The sequence below is a fragment of the Leucoraja erinacea genome, chromosome 6 (genome assembly GCF_028641065.1).
Source record: "Leucoraja erinacea ecotype New England chromosome 6, Leri_hhj_1, whole genome shotgun sequence".
Lineage (NCBI taxonomy): Eukaryota > Metazoa > Chordata > Chondrichthyes > Rajiformes > Rajidae > Leucoraja > Leucoraja erinaceus.
Genome location: NC_073382.1, coordinates 15,531,850 through 15,557,207, shown reverse-complemented (window position 1 = coordinate 15,557,207; position 25,358 = coordinate 15,531,850). Strand labels below are relative to the sequence as shown.

Genomic DNA, 25,358 nt, shown 5'->3' with positions numbered 1-25,358 from the left:
CGACCAGCGATCCCCGTACACTAGCCCAATCCTGCACACTAGACTAAACAAAAAATCTCCATCTCGTTGAAAATCCTTTATCTAAAATGACGCACCTTGCTCTAGATTCAACCCGATGGAAACATTTTTTCAGCACCTGCCCTGAAAATGACGCGCCTTGCTCTAGATTCAACCCGGTGGAAACATTTTTTCAGCACCTGCCCTGATGGCCAGAGGTCAGAACCTGCAGATGCATCATTGAGAGGTTCACATAAACCAGTCGTTCTACCCATCAGCTCCAAGCCAACCTTTTTGTCCATCTACGAATCCCATTTACCCGCATTAGATCCGTCGATGCCCTGTCAATTTAAGTGCCTGTATAAATGTCTCTTCAACGCTGTGATATCACTTTCAGTCACTGAAAGTAAGCATGCAGGTACAGCAGGCAGTGAAGAAAGCTAATGGCATGTTGGCCTTCATAACAAGAGGAGTTAATGTAAAGGAGCAAAGAGGTCCTTCTGCAGTTGTACCGGTGAGACCACACCAGGAGTATTGTGTGCAGTTTTGGTCTCCAAATTTGAGGAAGGTCATTCTGGCTATTGAGGGAGTGTAGCATAGGTTCATGAGGTTAATTCCCAGGATGGCGGGACTGTCATATGCTGATAGAATGGAACAACTGGGCATGTATACCTTCTTCCCATATCCCCTGACTCTGCTATCTTCAAGGAAACATCGGGAACATGTTTCCTGCCACTAGCGTGTCCAATCCCTTAATAATCTTATGCGTCTCAATAAGACCCTCTCATCCTTCTAATTTCCAGTGTATACAGTGTATTCAAGGGATATGGGGAGAAGGCAGGAACGGGGTACTGATTGTGGATGATCAGCCAGGATCACAGTGAATGACGGTGCTGGCTCGAAGGGCTGAATGGCCTACTCCTGCACCTATTGCCTATTGATGTAATTCTTCCACCACCTCTTCTGGCTGCACGTTCCATATATCAACCATTCTGTAGCAAAACGTAAGCCTTTGATTCCCTTTAAAGCTCCACCATTTCACTTTAAACATCTGCCCTCTAAAAGATTAGCTCTAGTTCTAAACTCCATAGGTCCAACCTGCCAAACCTTTCCTTGAAGGACATCTCCTTCATTGCAAGAAGCAACTGAGCAAACCTTTCACCAAACCTTTACATGCTTTGTAAATAAGACTATCCAGTAATCCAGGTGTAAAAACTCTATCCAGTAATCCAGGTGTGAGCTCATCAATGCCCTTCAGTAGCAAGATATCAGGACAGCACAGCTGGTTGAGCTGCTGCCTAGCAGCACCAGAGACCCAGGTTCGATCCTGACTTCAAGTGCTGTCCGTGTGGAGTTTGCATGTTCTCCCTGTGACCGCGTGGGTTTCCTCCAAACACTCACCACAAGGGTAGGGTAATTGGCCTCTGTAAATTGCTCCTGGTGTGCAGGGAGTGGATGGGAAAGTGGAATAACATTGCGCTAAGTGAGAACGGGCGATCGATGGTCGGCGTGGGTTTGGTGGGCTGAAGGGCACATTCGCATGCTGTATCTCTAAATTATACTATACATCAGCTTTCCTCATCCTTCGCGTGAAAAGTCTTGCGATCCTCGCAGGGACCTTTGCTTACCTTGGCTGTGTATCGGTCGTCGAAGGTGTGCTTGATCATCAAGCTCTTCAGCACGCTGATGGCCATCTGACGCACGTCTCGGTACTCCTGCAGGGCACTGCCAACCTCCCGCATGAGCAGCCCCACCAGGAAGTGGTTTTTGCAGAAGTCGTCGGACAAGGTAAAGTCGAGCTGCAAGTCTGAAAATTTACAGACAGGTAGGCGGTTTAAACACGGACAAGCCTGATCACTCCGCAGAGGGAGAATGTTGAGAATCGGCCCCCCGTTGTACAATGCACCACTGTAGTTTATCTGTTTAGTGCAAACCATCACTGGGCTAGTGCACTATGCAGCATGTCCAAATCTCTCTCCATCTCGAGTCCTTGTCAGATTTCAGGAGTCATAGTCACAACATTGTGACTCATTCCCATCTCTGCTGCTTGGTACCAAGTCAGAAAGATGCAACGGATGCAACAGATGCAACCCTGCAAAATGTTGGCGAAGACCCAGGGTTTGTTCACTTGGAAATAAGTTCCTCAACTCTCCACCACACCCCAATGGCTAAACCCGTCTCCATATCGAGTCGGGCTGAGGGCTGGGATAGGCTCAGGGATTTTGTATGTACAACTCATGGATAGTTGAGTGAAGGTCTGGAGCCGTGTCACACAAAGCGTTCAGCTCTGTGACGACCCTGTGCTATCTCCGTGAGAGTCACCCCTCAACCCTACTCCCCTACCTGCTCTCCCCCACAACTCCACCCATTTCCCCTTTCCCTGCAATCCCCCCTGAAACGTTCTGGCTGAATCAATTTTCACTGCAAATTCCCGATCACAGACACAGAAGCAGTTTTGTGAGCAGTTTTGGGCCCCATAGATGAGGAAGGAGGTGCTGGCGTGGGAGAGGGTCCAGAGGAGGTTTACGAGAACGATCCCAGCAATGATTGGGTTAACCCATGATGAGCATTAGATGCCACTTGAGCCTATACGCGCTGGAGTTTTGACGGATGAAGGGGGACCTCATTGAGACTTACCGAATAGTGAAAGGCTTGGATAGAGTGGATGTGGAGAGGATGTTTCCACTAGTGGGAGAGTCTAGGCCCAAAGACCGTAGCCTCAGAAAGGGAGAGGAGGGGAATGCTTTTAATCCAGCAAGTAGCTGTGATCAAGAACACACATGAAGCGCTGGGAACAAATCCAACTTTCGAAAGGGAGCTGGGAATGGGGCTGTAGTGTCGGATATACCCATTGGATTCGCTGAAGTCCTTTCGGGGAAAGAACATTTGCCCTTGTTACCCAGTCTGACAGTCTACAACAAGGCGGCAGATTCTTCACAGCCCCTTGGAGAAGAAGCTTTGTGGAGGGCAGAAAACAGTGGCTTATTGGAGGTCACCATTTGCCACAAAGGAATAGAAAAAATGTATCTGACAACATGGACAACACAGTGGCTCAGCAGTAGGGTTGATGCCTTACAGTGCTAGAGACCTGGGTTCGATCCTGACTATAGATGCTGTCTGTGTGGAGTTTGCACTTTCTCCCTGTGACCACGTGGGTTTTCTCGTTTCTTCCCACATTCCAAAGGGTTTGTAAGCCAATTGGCTTGTGTAAATTGTCCCTAGAGTGTAGGATAGTACAAGTACACGGGGTAATTGTTGGTCAGTGCGGACTCGGTGGGCCGAAAGGCCTGTTTCCACACTGTATCTCCAAACTAAACTAAACGGTGACAGCACGGAAGGAAGGTTTTGAATCCACTGCCAAATGTGGATCTGCCAGCTCTCACCTCCTAGCCTGCAGGTCATGGCTCTTCAAGTCCTCAGCCAAACTTCTCTCCCTCCTTTCCAGCCCTGAGATCTAGACCCCAACACTCATTACTCAACTCTGTACAACCGCACCAGATACCCCTCAACTCAAGGTGAAAGCTCCTTCCAGTTTACCCCGTCTGCGCCCCCCCCCCCATTTTTATATACCACAATAAAATGTGCTCTTGTTTCCCAAACCTACCTAGGTCTTCCTCGTTGATATAACTCACAGACCCTGGAGACATCCTCGCAAACCCCATCCACACTACATCTCCCTGTGAGGTGGTGACCAGAACTGTACACAATGTTCTCGCCATGTTTTACACAGCATCAGTTTCACCTCGATATTCTTTCCCTCCATGCAGAGAAATCTGACCAACAAAGCAGGGTAATGGGCCTGACCCACTTGGGCTGTCACTTACACGACAGGCCAGTAGTGACGGTCGCGCCACGGTCCCGCGAGAGTCGCGCTCGTCATCATACGTCCGCACAGCCGTCTGGAGCGCGTGACGTCATTTGAAGATGGACACAAAATGCAGGAGTAGTAACTCAGCGGGACCGGCAGCATCTCTGGTGAGAAGGAATGGGTGATGTTTCGGGTCGAGACCCTTCTTCAATCTGAGAGAAGTGTCTTGACCCGAAACGTCACCTATTCATTCCTTCTCTCCAGAGATGCTGCCGGTCCCGCTGAGTTACACGTGCATTTTGTGTCCATCTTCAATTGTCTTGGCCCCGCTCTGGGAGTAGGAGTGGGAGGCGGTTCCAGATCCGCAACGGCCATGAGCCCCAGGCCGAGCTCAGCGATCGTTTGCCTGCTTCTGCTGCTGTTGGAGGTGAGACATTGCGTCGCGCCAGGGTCTTGGGCCTGTCCCACTTTGGCCGTCAGTTACGCCACAGGCTGGTGGCGCGCGAAGATTTCGTTCAGGACGAAGTCCACACTCTCCACGCCACTCCATGCGCCCGTCCCCGCGCTACCCACACGCTAGCAGGTCGCGTAAATGGTGCACAAAAGACAGCCAAGTGGGACAGGCCCTTGAGGGACATTTCCCTGTTGTGTGAATCTGCCCAGGGTCAGGCTTGCAAGCAATCCCATTGTCATCCTGTCGAGAGAATGCCTCTGACAGCTGACTCTGCAGCTCGGCAAGAATGTAGTCCCATTAATCTACTGGCAGAACCAGTTGTTACAAAGGCACCAGCTCCCAACACAATGAAACAATTCACTCGCAAAACTAAAGGGAGTTTCTTTCATCCTGATCCTTCAAGGAAGTCTGGCATCTTGTAACAGGAGGACTGCCAAATTATTATTCAACGCTCTTCAATTACCAGACCCAGAGGGGGAAGTCACGCCAAGGTTTAACCAGACTAACTAGATACAAAGTGCCCGCATGAAGGAAAAGGGGAATTTTTATGTTGTTTGGGTCAAGCAATCTGCTTAGATCACAGTGAAAATCTAGTGCATGCAATATACCAGTCTCACAAGCTACATCCTGAATGCAAACCAAAAAAATAAATACTGGATGGTATTCAGATCTGATTGCAAGGTTGCAACATTCACCTGAGTTAAACAAAAGAATTCCAGAATTAAATAAGCAAATTATGAGAAACACATGCAAAAAAGGTCACAAGCCATTCAGGAAGCAAACCAGGATTTAGTGTTCAATTCCAAGCCACAGAATTGAATAGTGCAGATGAAATGCACGACTTGTGTCGATCATGGTCAGATCTTGCATTGTAATGGAGTTTTTCCCAAGGGACTAGAATATCCCAAAACACATGCCAGCCATCCAAGTGCAGACACCATTGCATTACTGGATAGGCAGCGTACAATAGCGCACAGCAAGCTATATAACAATGGCTGGATCGCCTGGCTTTGTATGATGCTGTTTAGCTCAGGTCACTGGGGATGTATAGTCTTTTCTTTGACTAGATAACATGCCAACAAAAGTTTTTTTCCACACTTCATGTGACAATTTAGGCGGGGCATGGTGGTGCAGCGGTAGAGTGGCTGCCTTACAGTTGCAGTGCCAGAGACCCGGGTTCGATCCTGACTACGGGTGCTGACTGTACAGCGTTTGTACGTTTCTCGGTGACCGCATTGGGTTTTCTCCAAAGGCGTACAAAGTCGTAGGTTAATTGGCTTCGGTAAGTTGTAAAATTGCCCCTAGTGTGTCGGATTGTGCTGGTGTAGGGGAGTGATTGGCGGTCAGCATGGACTCGTGGGCCGAAGGGTCTGTTTCCACGCGGTATTTCTAATAATAAGCTAAAATAAAAGTCTTCAAAATAGCAGGATGGGATATTTTAAAACCAAATGAGACAGCAACTTTGATTAATGACTTACCCCCTTTGAGGAGAGAGTATGTAGGCATAGGGGGAGGAGAGTGGGGGGTGAGGCAGGGTTTTGGGGTTATTTAGGGTTGAACCCCGATGCACGGGACAAACTGAACAGAGGGCAGAGTTAATCAGGGAAGGCCATCGCAGGTACCAAGAAACACCAATTCTTACTCCTGATCCTACATGTTAATGCCTCTACCCCACTCTGGAACTGTGGATGTTGCCTGACCAGCTGAGTTCCTCCAGCATTTGTGTCTATCTTTTGTATAAAGCAGTATCTGCAGTTCCTTTTTATTACATTTCCCCAACTCAACTGACTGGGGCATTTCAGCTCATCAATTCCACATGCGGAAAGGGCGAGAGATAACAAGAGAAATCTAAGCCAGGAATTACGTAATAAACACTCAAACACGAGCTGGAATAATCCCAAGGGCAGCAGGGTAGTGCAGCTGATGGGGCTGCTGCCTCTCAACAGAGACCCCAGGTTAAATCCTGACCTCGGCTGCTGCCTGCATGGATCTTGCACATCCGTCCCCTCCCTGTGACCTAGTGCGTTCCCTCCAGGTGCTCCGATGTCCCCAGTGACACAAGGTCACCAAAGACATACGGGTCGGTGCGTTCAAATGATGGGGTCGGCTGCAACACTCCCCCTCGTTAGCAGCAAAGATGGAAAAGCCTCAGGTTTGTGCAGATACATGATCTCCGAGGGTCAAACTATGAGTTTGTCAAAGTCTTCGCCTATGTTTAGGGCACTACCAGGCTGGGCAGAGAGAAGGTATTTCCACTGATTAGGTGGGCCAGTGTTTCGTCCCAGCCCCAAACCCAGGGTGTCAGGCACAAAGACACACAGAAGTTGGGAGAGGTTTGGAATGCATCCTCACAACAAGTGACTCACGTTGGGCCAACAGTTAATCCTAGTGCCGAGGTCATCTAAAGTGGTCATTTGGCCTCACTCGTGGGATGAACAAGCTTGGGGACTGAAACAACTTCATCTATTCCCTTAGACACAAAGAGCTGGGGTAACTCAGCAGGTCAAACAGTATCTCTGGAGAAATGGAATAGGTGACGCTTTGGGTCGAGACTTCTTCAGACCGTGAGCCGGGGGAAAGGGAAATGAGAGATATATAGACAGAGATATAGAGAGATATATGCAACAAATGAAGGATATATATGCAAAAAGTAAAGATGATCAAGGAAAGGTGGAGCCCACAATGGTCGATTGTTGGCTGTGGGCTGGGTGATAACGAGTTATGCAGAAAGTGAAACAACAGGATGACAGTGAAAGTAGTACAATGCCTAGGGTGGGGAGGGACGGAGAGAGAGGGGATGCAAGGGTTACTTGACGTTACAGAAACCAATATTCATACCGCTGGGTTGTAAGCTGCTCAAGTTCTATATCCATGCCCAGCCACCAGTGGAGGGAGTGCGTGGGCAGGAAAGCAGAGGGAGGGAGGATCACTCAATCCCCCAAAAGCTCCCAACCAGTGACCTTACTTATGTCACTGGGGAAATCTCAAAAGAAAATGAAGTGGGCTAAAGACTTAATACATCTAGAAAGCCAATGGACAGTCAAGAAACTCGTTGCATTCTCATAGGTTGTGGGAAGGCAGGGCATCACATTGATGGACACTTTTGACAAATGGCAGAAGGGTAGGGTGAGGCTTGTCAGTAGTCATGTGTACAAAAACTAAAATTTGGTTGAGGCACAGCTAGGTTTTAGCAACGTGATCATTATATTTTGCAGGCTTTTGATGGAAAATAAACCAATCAGTGGTTTGAGTATAATCGATTTGAGTATAGGAGCAGGGAGGTTCTACTGCAATTGTACAGGGTCTTGGTGAGAGCACACCTGGGGTATTGCGTACAGTTTTGGTCTCCTAATCTGAGGAAAGACATTCTTGCCATAGAGGAAGTACAGAGAAGGTTCACCAGACTGATTCATGGGATGGCAGGACTTTCATATGAAGAAAGACTGGATAGACTCGGCTTGTACTCGCTAGAATTTAGAAGATTGAGGGGGGATCTTATAAAAACATATAAAATTCTTAAGGGGTTGGACAGACTAGATGCAGGAAGATTATTCCCGATGTTGGGGAAGTCCAGAACAAGGGGTCACAGTTTAAGGATAAAGGGGAAGTCTTTTAGGACCGAGATGAGAAAATCATTTTTCACACAGAGAGTGGTGAATCTGTGGAATTCTCTGCCACAGAAGGCAGTTGAGGCCAGTTCATTGGCTATATTTAAGAGGGAGTTAGATGTGGCCCTTGTGGCTAAAGGGATCAGGGGGTATGGAGAGAAGGCAGGTATGGGATACTGTAGTTGGATGATCAGCCATGATCATATTGAATGGTGGTGCAGGCTCGAAGGGCCTACTCCTGCACCTATTTTCTATGTTTCTATCAACTGGAAAAAACTCCTTTGGGTGGCACAGGCACCAACACACAGATTATATGGGCAGTAACACATCAGTGATACTTTCAATTCACCCAGCAGCAACATGGCAGGTTAATGGGCAACAAAAACCCTCCGAAAATGTTCTGGCTCAAAAGCAGGATTAAAAACACACATCAAACATAAGCACGATCCTGTTACTATACAACCAAATGAATGATCATTCATTATCCAAAGACCAGGGAGCTCCTTTCACACCCTCTCGCCTCCCTCTGGTTAAAGCTTACAATTGGAGCCAAATTCAACCACTCCAGTTAATCTGAGGATTCTTTTATCCTCTCTAAATCTCAATCTTCCCATAATATTCTGACTCCCTGCCAGATTAAATTGAAAAAATATATATAATTTTGGTGCCACGTTAAAACAAACAATAATTTTGACACAGACGACCTGGACAGAATGGCAGGGAAATAGACTATTCATCCTTTGCCTGTGTTCACCCAAGATTCCTATTGACAATACCCACATAGGCCTCTATTCCCTTCTGTGTTTAAACAACCTCTACCTGAAGGAATCGTGGAGTGTTTAATTTAGGTACACTAATAGAAACTCGATAACTTTCTGAAAGGTCTCTGGAGAGGGGGTGAAGGAGTGAGAGTTGCTGTATTGTATACAAAACCAGCACAGGCTTTATGAGTTGAATGGCTCCTTTCTGCACTGTAACCTTGCTGTGAATCTGTGAAATCCACCATTGCTACTTCCCACAACCACCTTCTTCCCATTCTCTGGATAAATGGATTTCTCTTGAACCTCCCACTGAATTTATCAATCTAATGTTGGGTGGCCACTGTCTTTGCCTCAATGCGGTGAATAATGATGTCTTTCCCTTTGTCCCCCTTGACCCACTCATAAACACGGGGCCTTTTATTTCAACGAGATAAGCAGCCCACCGTATGTAATCTTCCATTGAAGCAGCTTTCACTCTTGGCATCATCCTTTTGAACCTTCTTTTTGAACAATGTCCCCAAATGTCTCTACATTGTCTTCAAAGCTGTGCTCAATAGCAAACTGTTCAACCAAGGTTTTGAACGTTTATGATAACTTCCCTATTTTGCACTTTTATCCCCACAGAATAAACCCCAGGGCCTGTCTGTTAATCTACATCATGGAGTCACAGTAATTGTCTCGAAAATGGCACCTAGCTTTTTAAAAATCACTTCAACTTAAATTCCCCAAGTTCTATAGTGTGATGGGATCAACATTCCTGTAGCAATCACTTTTACCCTGTTCTGTATTTGCACTCCCAGTAGCATTAACATTACTTCATATTCCACCCAAATATATTGAAAATGCAAAGAATACTTGCATATTCCTCAATTTGAAAAATAAAAGTGGAAAGTATGAATTAGTGTGAAAAGACAATGTTTCCACTGAGGTATATTGGACAAACGTTTGCTTAAAACTGCCAACGTTCTAGGGTAATAAAGTGGATGCAGCTATTGGACTTGTTGAGTAGTACACAGACTGGTAATTAAGATCGCAATTTTGAATAAAAAATATTTTTGAGTTTATTAAGCTTTATTTTTCTCAATGTCAGTTGAGAATAGACAACTGCATAAATATCTTTCAGAGGTGAGTCGAGGGTGTAACTGGTGTCCTGGCTAAGGTGCAGAGGTTAAGTAATAAGCAAGCACAATATGCCACACCTACCTATAGAGGCAGAACAAGACTCCACAGTTGGCGAAAGAAATGCTGATTAATAAAGAGGAACAAAGCAGAGAAAAACCACAAAAAGAATGAAGCAATTGTTAGCAAGATGGCATTTTTTCTTAAACAAAATTAATCAAATGAAAGTTAAAGATCAGAGCTCGACAGTACTGCGACAATAAGCAACCCACGAGAAGCCACTGAAAATATTTGAAGAGGAATTACCTTGGTACCTCTGAACTCTGCCTTTCCCAAACGGCATGGGCAAGTTTAGGGGAATGAAGTGTTCATGGTTGCAAATAACCCGCAGGAATTCAAACTTCAGCTCAAAGAGTGTCTGCAATAAAACAGTGTAGTTAGAGAGCCAGCAAGAAGATGGTTCGATTTTGTAAACTATGTTTCATCTTTCAGACCATACTTTGACTGATGGGGTATGGAGAGAAGGCAGGTACGGGATACTGAGTAGGATGATCAGCCATGATCATATTGAATGGCGGTGCAGGTTCGAAGGGCCGAATGGCCTACTCCTGCACCTAGTTTCTATGTTTCTATGTTGATACAACACAGTATAAACTGCACCGACACCACGCTGGCCTCACACTCATTTCACTCCTGCCACTGGGAGGAGGTTACAGGAGCCTGAAAACTGTAACGTCCAGGTTCAGGAACCAGCTTCTCCCCTACAGCAATTAGACTATTAAAGACTACAACCTCCAAATAAGCTCTGGACTACATAGACTTGGGAGCATTGGTTTTGTCTTTTTGCACTATTTGGAGTTTGTAGTATTCAATAGCCTGTTAGCTGCTGGGAAGAAGCTGTTCCTGAACCTGGACATCACAATTTTCTGACTCTTAAGGGCCTGTCCCACCAGCATGCGACTGCATGCATCTAGCGCGACCTAACGTGGTCGCTTGAGCCGTGCGGCTTTGCGGGGCCGGTCCCACTTCAATCGCCGGAGGCTTATGGAGTTGTGCGGGGCTGGTCCCGACATCGCGCGGGGCTCCGAAAAACTGACACTGTCCAAAAATTCCGTGCGACAACGGCCTGTCGGCCCGCAGCCACATTGAGGTCGTACGCACCGCCTCGACGGGCGTACTCAGCGTCTCGACGTCGTACGCAGCGTCTCGACGCCGTACGCATGGCGTTGCGCGATCCCGTCACCGCCCGGCGTGCCGTTGCGTGATGACGTCACTGCCCGACGTCCAAATTCAGTCGGCCCGCCTCCTGCCCAGCTGATTGGTGAGTACGATATCGGGACCAGCCCCGCACAACTCCAGACGGCTCCGCGGTTGGAAGTGGGACCAGCCCCACGAGGCCTTACGCCCCAAGCCATCACGTTTGGTCACGCTAGACGCATGCAATCGCATGCTGGTGGGACAGGCCCTTTACAACTTAAGAGTTAATTTTTCAGCTTAATGACTTTTTAATCTTCAACCTGAACCTGCTGAGTGGTTCCGGCATTTGCTCTTTTTATTTTAGATTGGAAACATCTGCAATACTTTCCTTTGGCACTTCATTACAATTGTTTGGGAGAACAAAAGACATTTAGAAACGCCACCAAAACTTAAAGATCACTGTGGCCAGTGTCAAACAAATGATGTGGATAAAAGGGACAAAAGATATAGGCAGGAAATCTGAAATAAATACAGAAAACTTTCAGGGCGATGACCTTTCAATGACTGAAAAGTCAATGACCAAAAATGCTGGCTGTTTCTCTCGTCATGGATGCTGCTGGACCTGCTGACTGTTTTCAGTCTTTGTTACATGAAAATGAGCTACGGATAACAGCACAAGAAAACTAGATCTACCTTCGGATTTCCCGGACTGAACCATTTTATGTAATTGTTGATTTGCTTGAAAACAAATCCTCTGTCCATCAGTGAGAAGCACCTCTGAAAATAAATAGACAAACAAAATTAATTCCTCAATGGAAAATCATTGCTTGGCATTTTGAGCAGCAGCTGAGTTGTAACAGGCTTCTGCGATGTTGTTCTTATTAATGCTAGATGCAAACGCTAACAGGTAGGAGAGGAAGAAACTAAAATGGTTCCTACCTTAATAAAGACAGCGAGGCTGTGGTTCGCATTACGAGCTTCTTCTGGTTTGTCTTTGTACTTCTGCGTGATGTGTGGCATTAACAGGTTAACCAGCGTCTCCACCGTGTGTTGATACGAGGCGGGGAATCGCTGGTTCCGGAATAACTAGGTAAACCAGACAACACGTGCCATTTCAGAATATAAATTCAGTAACTCTGGCTTCTGTAGAAAAATCTCTCAATTGTTCGTAAACGTCTTATACCTCCCAATCACCATGACCTCCTCCAACCGTACAACATTTTATTTCCTGCATCCCTCAATTCTGGAATCCCATCCCCGAATTGAAGTGCTCCACCACAGGTGGCCATGCCTTCAGCTCTTTGGGTGCCAAGTTTTAAAGTCGAAGAGCCATACAGCGTGGAAGCAAGCCCTTCGGCCCAACTGCCGACACTGGCCAACATGCCCTATCTACTCTAATCCCACCTGCCTGCGTTTGGCCCATATCCCTCTAAACCTAGCCTTAATAACAAGAGGATTTCAGTATAGGAGTAAAGAGGTTCTTCTGCAGTTGTATAGGGCTCTGGTGAGACCACATCTAGAGTATTGTCTAATCAAGTCACATTTATTTATATAGCACATTTAAAAAACAACTCTCGTTGGCCAAAGTGCTTTACATTTGTTATAAGAATAGTGTAAACAAACAAACTACATACATATATACATATAACCCTCGCTCAGTGGACGTCAGGAAAGGTTTGGGAGTATAGATAAGATTTTAGTCTTGACTTAAAGGAGTCGATGGAGGGAGCAGTTCTGTTGGGAAGGGGATGCTGTACAGTTTTGGTCTCCTAATTTGAGGAAGGACATCCTTGTGATTGAGGCAATGCAGCGTAGGTTCACGAGATTGATCCCTGGGATGGCGGGACTGTCATATGAGGAAAGATTGAAAAGACTAGGCTTGTATTCACTGGAGTTTAGAAGGATGAGGGGGGGATCTTATGGAAACATATAAAATTATAAAAGGACTGGACAAGCTAGATGCAGGAAAAATGTTCGCAATGTTGGGCAAGTCCAGAACCAGGGGCCACAGTCTTAGAATAAAGGGGAGGTCATTTAAGACTGAGGTAAGAAAAAACATTTTCACCCAGAGAGTTGTGAATTTATGAAATTCCCTGCCACAAAGGGCAGTAGAGGCCAAGTCAACGGATGGATTTGAGAGAGAGTTAGATAGAGCTCTAGGGGCTAGTGGAGTCAAGGGATATGGGGAGAAGGCAGGCACAGGTTATTAATAGGGGACAATCAGCCATGATCACAATGAATGGCCGTGCTGGTTCGAAGGGCCGAATGGCCTCCTCCCGCACCTATTTTCTATGTTTCAATCCTGTCTAAATGTTTCTTAAATGGTGTGATAGTACCTGCCTCAACTACCTGCCCCACCACTCTTTGTGTAAAAAAGCTACCCCTCGGGTTCCTATTAAATGTCAACCCCCCTGCCCCCAACTCCTTAAACTTATGTCCTATGGGTCTCTGGAATTCCCTTCATAAACTCCTCCGCCTCGCTCTGTTTCAAGATATTCCTCAAGCTCTGGGAGACAGGGCCTCTCTCCAAACAGAGATCAGACTCATTTGCTGACAGTCATGAGAAGCCCTTAGGGATGCTATACAGGGTTGCAAAGTTGTAGTTTGGAAACGGTAATTAACTTTTGTTTAATACATTTATTTTTCAGGATATGGGGAATCCACAGAGATGGTTATTTATTACCTATCCCCCATTTCCCTCAAATTATGGACGTTTAAGAATCAACCACAATGGTGGATCTACATTCAGACAGTTCAGACCAGGTATGCATAACATGAAGCTAGACACAAAATGCTGGACTAACTCAGCGGGACAGGCAGCTACTCTGGAGAGAAGGAATGGGTGACGTTTTGTGTCAAGACCCTTCTTCAGACTGACATGTTTAACATGAATAGCATGTTTCCCTCTCTGAAGCACACAGTGAATCAGATTGGGGTTTTATGAAAAGCCAGTGGTTTTGTGGACTGTTTTTAAAAAAAAAATTACAATTACCTGAATTTAAATTCCACAGTTGTTGTTGTGAGATTTATATTTGAGTCTCGGGATTATACAACCAGACCTCTGGATCACAGTGACTTAGCCACCAATGTAAGTAAACACATTATCTATCAAATCAGCATTCCCATGTGGAATTTTAACATTTGAATGAGGAAGTTAACTATTCTCAATAGTCTAAGAGTGACTGCAACTTGGACAGGGAAAGGAAATTTCGCTCACACCCAGCAGTGCTGCCTCCATTTATGCCTCTGAAAATGTTGGATGAATTTTTTTGCACGGTTCATGTATTGTTAATGTTTATTACCTGAATAAAGTCTATTTTGAAATTTAAAAAAAAAAGGTTCTCCCAGGACGACACCAGTGGGCCACATGAGTGGCAAGGGTGGGGGATAAATTTGAGAAATTTGAGCAATGTATGTGGACTGTTTTGAATATTTTGTACAGCCTCCAAAAATGTCGGATGAATTTTTTGCACGATTCATGTATTGTAAATGTATTACCTGAATAAAGTGTATTTTGAAAAAAAAAATGTACACACAGATTCCAGCTGCATAAAACCACATCCACCTCGGCCAGTACACCCCTATACAGTATTGAGAGAGAGAGCAGTGTACTGACAGGGGTTAGGCATTATACCAACACCACTCCCTACACCAAGGGTTCCCAACCGGGGCGAAATTTCGACTACCCAAGGGGGTAATTTTGTTGATTCTGGATCTGTACATATTTTTTCTCATTGACTGACTGTGCTTGGTTTTGGTATCTGTTCATCATGGGTTGTCCATAAATAAGTGAAATAACATTGATGTTGCCCGGGGTGAACCGGATGAAAAAGGTTGGGAAGTCCTGCCCTACGCCAAGCCGCTTGGCCTTGAAGAAAATGGCCACACTAGCCTGAAAACCACCAATCACCCCTCAGCCTCCTTCACTCCAACAAAAACAAGCTCAGCCTATCCTTTCTCTCCCCAGGTCTAAAATTCCAGGCAAGATCCCGCTGAATCTGCTCTGCAAATTCAAAGCTGAAAAAACAGTCACTCACAATGAACCCTGACAAACAGCACTGTGATCAGATCAGAGGGACAAGGTTTAAAGGAGATGTGCAGGCGAATTTACTTTGCACAGAGAGTGCTGGGTGCCTGGAACATGCTGCTGGGGGTGGTGGTGGAAGCAGATACGATGGTGGCTTTTAAGAGGCTTTTGGATAAGCACATAGAATGGGGTGCAGGCATATGACATTAGTTTAATTTGGCATCATGTTCTGCACGGGCGTAGAAACATAGAAACATTAGGTGCAGGAGTAGGCCATTCGGCCCTTCGAGCCTGCACCGCCATTCAATATGATCATGGCTGATCATCCAACTCAGTATCCCGTACCTGCCATCTCTCCATACCCCCTGATCCCCTTAGCCACAAGGGCCACATCTAACTCCCTCTTAAATATAGCCAATGAACTGGCCTTGACTACCCTCTGCGGCAGAGAATTCCAGAGATTCACCACTCTCTGTGTGAAAAAGGTTCTTCTCATCTCGGTTTTAAAGGATTTCCCCCTTATCCTTAAGCTGTGACCCCTTGTTCTGGACTTCCCCAACATCGGGAACAATCTTCCTGCATCTAGCCTGTCCAACCCCTTAAGAGTTTTGTAAGTTTCTATAAGATCCCCTCTCAATCTCCTAAATTCTAGAGAGTATAAACCAAGTCTATCCAGTCTTTCTTCATAAGACAGTCCTGACATCCCAGGAATCAGTCTGGTAAACCTTCTCTGCACTCCCTCTATGGCAATAATAGTAGTGGGCCAAAGGGCCTATTTGTGTGCTGTACTGTTCTCCGATAATGATCAGAGGAACTGTTCCATAGCGCTGGCTCGGAAATAAACATTGCCTGGGAAGCCGAGGAGAAAGCCCTGTTAGACATTGGAGATACAGCGCGGAAAAGGGTCCTTCTGCACTCACCATCAATCACTAGCACTATCCGACACACGAGGGTCAATTTACAATTTTACCGAAGCCCAATAACCTACAAACCCGTACGTCTTTGGAGTGTGGGAGGAAACCGCAGCACTCAGAGAAAACCCACGCGGTCACAGGGAGAAGGTACAAATTCCATACAGAGGAGTAGTCGGGATCGAACCCTGGTCTCTGGCGCTGTAAGGCAGCGACTCTACCGCTGCGCTACTTTGCCACCCCAAGATTGTTCTTTAAACAATCCAATGATATGTTTTATGACCCATCCAATTGCGCAGTTCTAATGGGACTGGTTTTGTAATATGTTTTGCTTGCAAATGCGGAGGCTTCAGTGGTCACATTTAATACTTCCTCTTCTGTGGTTTGAAGGCACTTCATTCATTCCCACAAACCGTGCTCAGCCACAACAAATGTGGCAGCGACACAGAGTTCAACAATAATTCACTCATTTGCTTTGTAAGTCCTGACAGCTGTTGCAAGGCGAAAACACGGAAACAGATGTACTGACCGCCCCTGGGACATTTGTCACCTCAACAAATGTCCAGTGCAAGCACGAGATTAGAGGCAACTGTTGAAAAAAACCAGTGCCTCACCGCTGAGCGAACACTGATCCATGTATTCAGGCAAACGGCTGTGTGTAATAATTCACCAAGCTGCTCAATGAGATTTAGCAAAAGGGACGGCACATGTACAGAGTACATCACGGAAAGAAGCCATTCAGCCTGTCTATTTCCTGCTGGTATTTCTGCCCCCTCCCATCTCCATCTCTCGTCACTACCTTCTCCCAGTCCGCCCCATTCCCCTTCTGTTCCTGCTGTCTTTATCCAGTTTCCTGAATGCAATTTCTGCTCTTCTTTTCCACATCTCCCAGTGGGGGGGGAAGGGAAAACACATCTGAGAGCATTCGTACCATTGGAACATGGACTACCCCGGCAGGTTGCGAGGTGCTGTTCCTCTGATTTGCACTGGGCCTCAACCTGGTGAAGAAGGCCGTGGATGGCCAGTCGGTTTGGGAAATGGGAAAGGGAATTTGTACTGGACTTTATCTTGCACTGAATGTTATTCCCTTTATCGTGCATCTACACAGTGGACGGCTCGATTGTAATCATGTATAGTCTTTCAGCTGACTTGGTAGCACGCAACAAAAGCTTTTCACTGTACCTCGCTACATGTGACAATAACCTAAACTAACATTGAAAGGCCATGCAACCGGGTGCATGAGACTGTGGTTAGAGTACAGGTATTATGCACATCAGTCGCCTAGTCTTGTTTATCAGTTCATAAGTGATAGGAGCTGATTTAGGCCATTTGGCCCATCAAGTCTACTCCGCCATTCAATCATGGCTGAGTTATGTGTAGGAAAGAACTGCAGATTCTGGTTTAAATCGAACGTAGACACAAAATGCTGGAGTAACTCAGCGGGACAGGCAGCATCTCTGGAGAGAAGGTATGGGTGACGTTTCGGGTCGAGACCCTTCTTCAGACTGATGTCAGGGGAGTGGGCGGGAAAGAGATAGAATGTAGTCGGAGACAGAAAGACTGGTGGGAGAACTGGGAAGGGGGGAGGGGGTGGAGAGAGGGAAAGCAAGGGCTATTTGAAGTTAGAGAAGTCAATGTTCATACCGCTGGTGTGTAAGCTACCAAAGCGAAATATGAAGTGCTGTTCCTCCAATTTGCACTGGGCCTCACTCTGACAATGGAGGCCCAGGACCGAAATGGGAAGGGGAGTTAAAGTGTTGAGCAACCAGGAGATCACGTAGGTTAAGGCAGACTGAGTGGACGTGTTCAGCGAAACGATCGCCGAGCCTGCGCTTGGTCTCACCAATGTACAGAAGCTGACACCTGGAACAGCGGATACAGTAGATGAGATGGGAGGAGGTGCAAGCGAACCTCTGCCTCACCTGGAAAGACTTTCGGGGTCCTTGGATGATCGAGGGAGGAGGTAAAGGGACAGGTGTTGCATCTCCTGCGGTTGTCGGGGAAAGTACCTGGGGAGAGGGTGGTTTGGGTGGGAAGGGACGAGTTGACCAGGGAGTTGCGGACGGAACGGTCTCTGCGGAAAGCAGAAAGGGGTGGAGATGGGAAGATGTGGCCAGTAGTGGGATCCCGTTGGAGGTAGCGAAAATATTGGTGGATTATATGCTGTATGTGACGGCTGATGGGGTGGAAGGTGAGGACAAGAGGGACTCTCTCCTTGGGGGGAGGGGGTGCAAGAGCGGAACTGAGGGATATCGAGGAGACCTTAGTGAGAACCCCATCTATAATGGAACAGGGGAACCCCCGTTTCCTGAAGAATTAGGACATCTCCGATGACCTGGCATGGGAAATGGGAGGAGTCGAAGGAGAAGTGGGAGGAGTAAGGAGAAGTTATAGAGGGTAAGGACCAGCTCTGCTAGGTGGAGGAGAGTATTAGTAGATGGAAATCGGCTGGTTCTGCGGTCGAGGAAGAAACAAAGGGCTTTAAGACTTTCCTGGTGGAGGATGGAGGTGTATAGTAATTGGACATCCATAGTAAAGATGAGGGAGTGAGGGCCTGGAAAACCGAAGTAATTGAAGAGATGAAGAGCATGTGAGGTGTCTTGGCCATCGAAAGGGAGGGATTGGGGAGGGGGGGATGAATGTGGAAATTAATTTGGTGGGACATGAACAAGCAGAAACAATGGGTCTGCCAGGACAGTTCTGTTTGTGGATTTTGGGGAAAAGATAAAATCGGGCCGTGCGGGGTTGGGGAACGATAAGGTTGGAGGCTCTACAGGGCAAAGAGCCAGAAGTACTGAAATCAGAAATGGTGTGTGACATTAAGGTCTGGTGCTCGTCTGTGGGGTCATGGTCCAAGGATAAGTAGGGGGAGGTGTCTGAGAGTTGTCGCTAGGCCTCAGCCCAGTAGTGGTCAGTGCGCCAGACTACCACGGCACCTCCCTTGTCAGCGGGTTTAATTATTAAGTCGGGGTTGCTGCAGAGTGAGTGGAGGATTGTACATTGGGGGGTGGGGCGTGGTTAGAGTAAGTAAGGGGAGTGGAAAAGTTGAGGCGGTTGATGCCCTGCCGGCAGTTGGAAATGAAATGGTCTAAAGAAGGTAGATGGCCATGAGGGGGAGTCCAAGAGGGCAGGGTCTGGTGAAGAAGGGGTCATCACTGGGTGGTGAGGACTCCTTCCCATAGAAAAAGGCACGGAGGCGGAGGCGACAAAAGAAGAGCTCTACATCGTGGGGGACCCGGAACTCGTTGAGGTGGGGGCGGAGGGGGACAAAGATGAGGCCTCTGCTGAAGACAGAATGTTCCGTATCAGAAAGGGGGATGGTGAACCACAGCAAGGGTGCGGGTTGGGGTCGGAGGAGGGCGGGTGAGTAGATGGAGGATGGGGCGATGTCTGGTGGGGAGGGGAATGGTGGGTGTTCAGAGACGAGGGGGGCATGAGGACTATTGTATGGGTGGGAGTCACTGGGGCGACATGGTTTAAAGGGGAAGGGGAAAACCGGTAGAACCTCCACTGTGGTTCCTTGTAGGGGTAACTTGGCCTCCACAGCCTTCTGTGGCAACGAATTCCAGATTCACCACCCTCTCTGACTGAAGAAATTTCTCCTTATCACCTTCCACATCAGAGGCCACATCAGCAACGATGAATGTGAATCTTTGCCATGCCTGGAAAGGCTGTTTCCATCTCGTGAGGGTGATGAGGGGGGTGGTGTAAAGGGTGTAAGTGCTACACCTCCTGCATTTGCCGGGGTCAAGGGTGGATGGGTGGGGGTGGGATGAGTAAACCAGGAAGTCATGAATGGAGTGGTCCCTGTGCAAAATGGAAAGGGGTGGGGAAAATAAGATGCAATTGCAGGCGAGACATTGTCACAGCACGTGGAAGTGACAAGGAGTCGGAGGTCATGGGGAGAAGGCAAAAGAATGTGGTTGAGAGGGACAGATAGATCAGCCAAAACTGAATGGTGGAGTGGACCTGATGGGTCGAATGGCCTAATTCTGCTCCGACAACATGAACATATAACAACGGATGATGTGTTGGGATGCAGAGATTAATGGGGGTGAAAGATCAATTAAAAATCTCTTTCCACCCAAATCTATCCACGGACTATAGAATTCCCGCAACACAGTGATGACTCCTCACTCCCTTGTAATAGTCTGTTCAAACTCCTACCTTCCGGCAGATGTTACAAGGCCTTCTACGCCCACAAACCCAGACTCAGGAATAGTTCCATCCCCAGAGCTATCGCTGCTCTGAACCACCCCCACCCCGTATTCATGCACATTGACCCGGCACAGACATATTTGCACTTTAGACTGTTTTACTGTTCTTTTTTTCATAAATCATGTTTCTCGGGGGTATCTAAATGTTATTAGTTGTTTAAGTTATGACTATCGGATGGAATCTGCATACCAAATACCTATGTGCAATGACAATGAAATATATTATTATTATTATTATTATGACTGACAAGTGACTGCTTACCTTCAGTTTGCTGGTTTCTATAAGATGCTGTGCCATTGATTTTATTAACGCCTCCAGGAAGAACCAAGAATACTGGAAGCAAATAAAGTTTCCAATTTTAGAGTCAAGAATGTAAATTTCAAACTGGTATTAAAAAGATGAGGAAGATGAATCAATGTTCTCAAAGGGCATTAAATGATCAGCGGGCTGAATTCACCATAGCATGCATAACATTCACCATACATCGAGGACATATCAATTAAAGTGCTGGAGGAACAGTGGGTCAGGCAGCAACTGGAGGGGGAATGGACTGTCAAGGTTTGGGTTCGAGACTCTTCTCCAAACTGTTCACTTCCTCCCGAACAGTTCCTGGCCCCGCAGAGTTCCTCCAGTACTTTTTGTTTTGGTCAAAAAATCTCCCATCAGGCAAGAAGTGTGAAAATGCCCACATCCAGATTCAGGGACAGTTTCTTCCCAGCTGTTATCAGGGAACTGAATCATCCTACAACTAGAGAGCAGTCCTGACCTACTATCTACCTCATTGGGGACCCTCGGACTACCTCTGATCGGGCTTTACTAGACTTTATCTTGCATTAAACGTTACTCACATTATTCCCTTCATCCTGTATTTGCACACTGCGGATGGCTCAATTCCAATCAGGTTTGTAGGTTTGTAGGGATATGGACCAAGCGCAGGCAAGTGGGACTAGTACAGCTGGGATATTGTTGGCCAATGTGGGCAAGATGGGCTGAAGGGCCTGTTTCCACACTGATCACTCTATGAATCATATATTGTCCTGCCACGGACAGGTTAGCATGCAACAAAGACTTTTCACTGTACCTCGGTACACGTGACAATAAACTAAACTCAACTCTTTTGTCTCCATATTAGGAATTCTGGTACAGAAATGCATCCTCAGCTGCTGGGGTGGTGTGGCATGAAACAGTGGGTGCAAAAGTTAAATGATTAAATTTATTGGTCTAGTAACCAGACACTCGGGCATCCAGAGCTGTGTTGGTGGGATCTCAATGCTGCTCTCTGGATCACTATTCAAGGCCACTAGATAATGTATTCAATGCATTGCACCCTGTCCCATCACTCGACCCCATATCATCAAGTTACAAGAGGGCTAAAGTTAAATCTACCTTGAGCAGTTTGTTGCAGGTGAGAAAGTCAGCCGTTGTCTTCAGCAGAACCGTCATGGATTTGGTCAACTCTTCATGAACAGTCTTGCACTTTGAGGAATTCCAAGGTTCGGTTTTGAAAACAAACTGAAGACAGCGAACAATTGGAATGAAGGAAAGAATTAGTCACTGCATGTTCACCAGCACCTCACCCAACTCACAGACAGTAAGTAATTCTCTGAGTCAGCTTTAAGACAGCTGTGTTGATACCAACATAACATGGGTAATGTAAGTCCCAGCAGTAAATGGGACTTGAAGTTTCTAACAGAACCTTAGTCTGTTGATGGCAGCTCAGAAAGACCCCGGGCTCTCCGCTATTTCTGCCAAACATATTCAATGAAAGACTCTATATTTGTTTCAGAAAAAATAAATATTTATTGAGTGTCTCTCACAAAGTAAAAGGTCCCAAGGCATTTCGCAGGAGAGAGATCAAATGAGGTTTGACAGTCAGGTTTTAGGATGAGTCAAGTTGAAATATCATGTGAAATAGAGATTGAGAGCTGGAAGGGCTTAGGGAGGGAATTCCAGAGCTCAGGGCCCAGGCAGTCGAATGCACAGACACACACCAATGATGGGGCAATTACATTTAAGAAAGAGCAAGGGAGAATTGAAGGAGCAGAATCCCATTATAGGACAGAGAGGGAGAGAGTTGGGGGGGGGGGGGGCAGACAGAGAGGGGGAAACAGGGGTTAGACAGAGGGGGGGGGGAGACAGAGAGCGGGGACAGAGGGGGTTAGACAGAGGGGGATAGATAGAGAGGGGGCGAGAGAGAGAGGGGAGAGAGAGAGAGAGGGAGACAAAGGGGGAGACAAAAAGGGGGAGATAGAGAGGGGGAGACAGAGAGGGGGGGAGAGAGGGGGGGGACAGAGACAGAGGGGGGAGACAGAGAGGGGACAGAGACAGAGAGGGGGAGACAGAGAGTGGGAGACAGAGAGAGGAGGGGAGACAGAGAGGGGGAGACAGAGAGGGGGAGACAGAGAGGGGGAGAGAGAGAGGGAGAGACAGAGAGGGGGAGACAGAGAGGGGGAGAGAGAGAGGGGGGAGAGAGAGAGGGAGAGACAGAGAGGGGGAGACAGAGAGGGGGAGACAGAGAGGGGGAGACAGAGAGGGGGAGACAGAGAGGGGGAGACAGAGAGGGGGAGGGAGAGACAAAGGAGGAGAGAGAGGGGGAGACAGAAAGGGGGAGAGAATTGATGCAGAGAGTCAGCATTGGTCAGTGGACAGGGGATTAATAGGACAGTGCAAGTTAGGACAGTGGTAGCGAGGTTTAGTTGCCATCTTTAGCCAAGGCTGATCCGCAGGGCATTAGCATGGTATGAAGAGGAAAAACCCAGACACTGTTAAACCAGCTCACTGTCAAACAATCCCTTATCTCCATGGAGTCCTACAACACAGCAACAGGCCGTGCAGCCCAAGTCCCCATCTACCATCAAATATCCATTTGCAATTAAACCAACATTGTCATCAACTCCCCTCAGAGACTGCCAATCCCCCACACACTAGGGACCATTTTGTGCAGTCAATTAACCTACAAACCAGCATGACTTTGGGATGTGCGGGTAAATCACAGTATGCAGAGGGAAACCCATGCGGGGAGGAGAACGTGCAAACTCCACACCGACAGCACCAGAGGTCAGGATTGAACCTGGAACCCTGGCGCCTTGAGGCAGCGGTTCTACCAGCTGCGCCACTATGCTGACCTCATTTTGCCATCACTGCCATCTCGAGTCTGTAAATATTGAACCCTTTCCCCAATAATATTCACCAACCGCAGAGGGAAGTTAGTGTAGAAATAGCAGGGGCTATGGCAGAAATATTTCAAATGTCATTAGAAACGGGAATAGTGCTGGAGGATTGGCGTACTGCGCATGTTGTTCCATTGTTTAAAAAGGGGTCTAAGAGTAAACCTAGCAATTATAGACCTGTTAGTTTGACGTCAGTGGTGGGCAAATTAATGGAAAGAATACTTAGAGATAATATATATAAGCATCTGGATAAACAGGGTCTGATTAGGAACAGTCAACATGGATTTGTGCCTGGAAGGTCTTGTTTAACTAATCTTCTTGAATTTTTTGAAGATGTTACTCGGGAAATTGATGAGGGGTAACGCAGTGGATGTTGTGTATATGGACTTCAGTAAGGCCTTTGACAAGGTTCCTCATGGAAGGTTGGTTAAGAAGGTTCAATGGTTGGGTATTAATGGTGGAGTAGCAAGATGGATTCAACAGTGGCTGAATGGGAGATGCCAGAGAGTAATGGTGGATGGTTGTTTGTCAGGTTGGAGGCCAGTGACGAGTGGGGTGCCACAGGGAGCTGTGTTGGGTCCACTGTTGTTTGTCATGTACATCAATGATCTGGATGATTGTGTGGTAAATTGGATTAGTAAGTATGCAGATGATACTAAGATAGGTGGGGTTGCGGGTAATGAAGTAGAGTTTCAAAGTCTACAGAGAGATTTATGCCAGTTGGAAGAATGGGCTGAAAGATGGCAGATGGAGTTTAATGCTGATAAGTGTGAGGTGCTACATCTTGGCAGGACAAATCAAAATAGGACGTACATGGTAAATGGCAGGGAATTGAAAAATGTAGGTGAACAGAGGGATCTGGGAATAACTGTGCACAGTTCCCTGAAAGTGGAATCTCATGTAGATAGGGTGGTAAAGAAAGCTTTTGGTGTGCTGGCCTTTATAAATCAGAGCATTGAGTATAGAAGTTGGGATGTAATGTTAAAATTGTATAAGGCATTGGTGAGGCCAATTCTGGAGTATGGTGTATAATTTTGGTCGCCTAATTATAGGAAGGATGTCAACAAAATAGAGAGAGTACAGAGGAGATTTACTAGAATGTTGCCTGGGTTTCAGCAACTAAGTTACAGAAAAAGGTTGAACAAGTTAGGGCTTTATTCTTTGGAGCGCAGAAGGTTAAGGGGGGACTTGATAGAAGTTTTTAAAATGATGAGAGGGATAGACAGAGTTGACGTGGAAAAGCTTTTCCCACTGAGAGTAGAATAGAATAGAAACTTTATTTGCCACAGGAGGAGGTTTTAACATAGAAGAACAAAAGGGCGTAACATATAAGCAGGGACTGTACCGGCGCGCGCCTCAAGGCTGCCATCTTGGGTTATATGAGTAGGGAAGATTCAAACAAGGGGACATGACATGAGAATTAAGGGAATGAAGTTTAGGGGTAACATGAGGGGGAACTTCTTTACTCAGAGAGTGGTAGCTGTGTGGAATGAGCTTCCAATGAAGGTGGTGGAGGCAGGTTCGTTTTTATCATTTAAAAATAAATTGGATAGTTATATGGATGGGAAGGGAATGGAGGGTTATGGTCTGAGCGCAGGTATATGGGACTAGGGGAGATTATGTGTTCGGCACGGACTAGAAGGGTCGAGATGGCCTGTTTCCGTGCTGTAATTGTTATATGGTTATATGGTTAACATTCTGTTTGGGAAGAGTGTTCCAAATTGCCACTGCCCTGAGTGTAAGGAAGAGTTGGCTGACATCAACCTGGAATTGCTGGGCTTGTCGCTAAAGATGATGATATATAGTGCCATTAGCTTATTAACCTTCCAGTAACGGAAGCTTTAAATCATCCAAACTGAACAAAGGGGAACATGTTGAACAGAGGGTACTGGAGAGATGCACTAGAATGAGTCCAGGAATGAGGGATTTTCACTGCAGCGTTAGACTGGAGGAGCTGAGATTATTATTTGTGGAACAAGAAAGGGTTTAGTTTAGTTTAGCGAGACAGCATGGAAACAGGCCTTTTCGGCCCACGCCGACCATCGATCATCCATACACCAATTCTACGCAATTCGCATACTGAACACA

The 25,358-nt window shown here is 46.7% G+C and overlaps 1 protein-coding gene across 1 annotated transcript in view; it reads right to left on the bottom strand.

The window, feature by feature from the left end:
• Positions 1-25,358, bottom strand: part of LOC129697932 (dedicator of cytokinesis protein 9-like) — a 317,261-nt gene that overhangs the window by 71,628 nt on the left and 220,275 nt on the right. Inside the window, 6 exon segments of the mRNA XM_055636668.1 lie at positions 1,626-1,804; positions 10,054-10,165; positions 11,638-11,721; positions 11,884-12,030; positions 20,362-20,433; positions 21,487-21,612. Coding sequence (XP_055492643.1) covers positions 1,626-1,804; positions 10,054-10,165; positions 11,638-11,721; positions 11,884-12,030; positions 20,362-20,433; positions 21,487-21,612 — 720 coding nt within the window.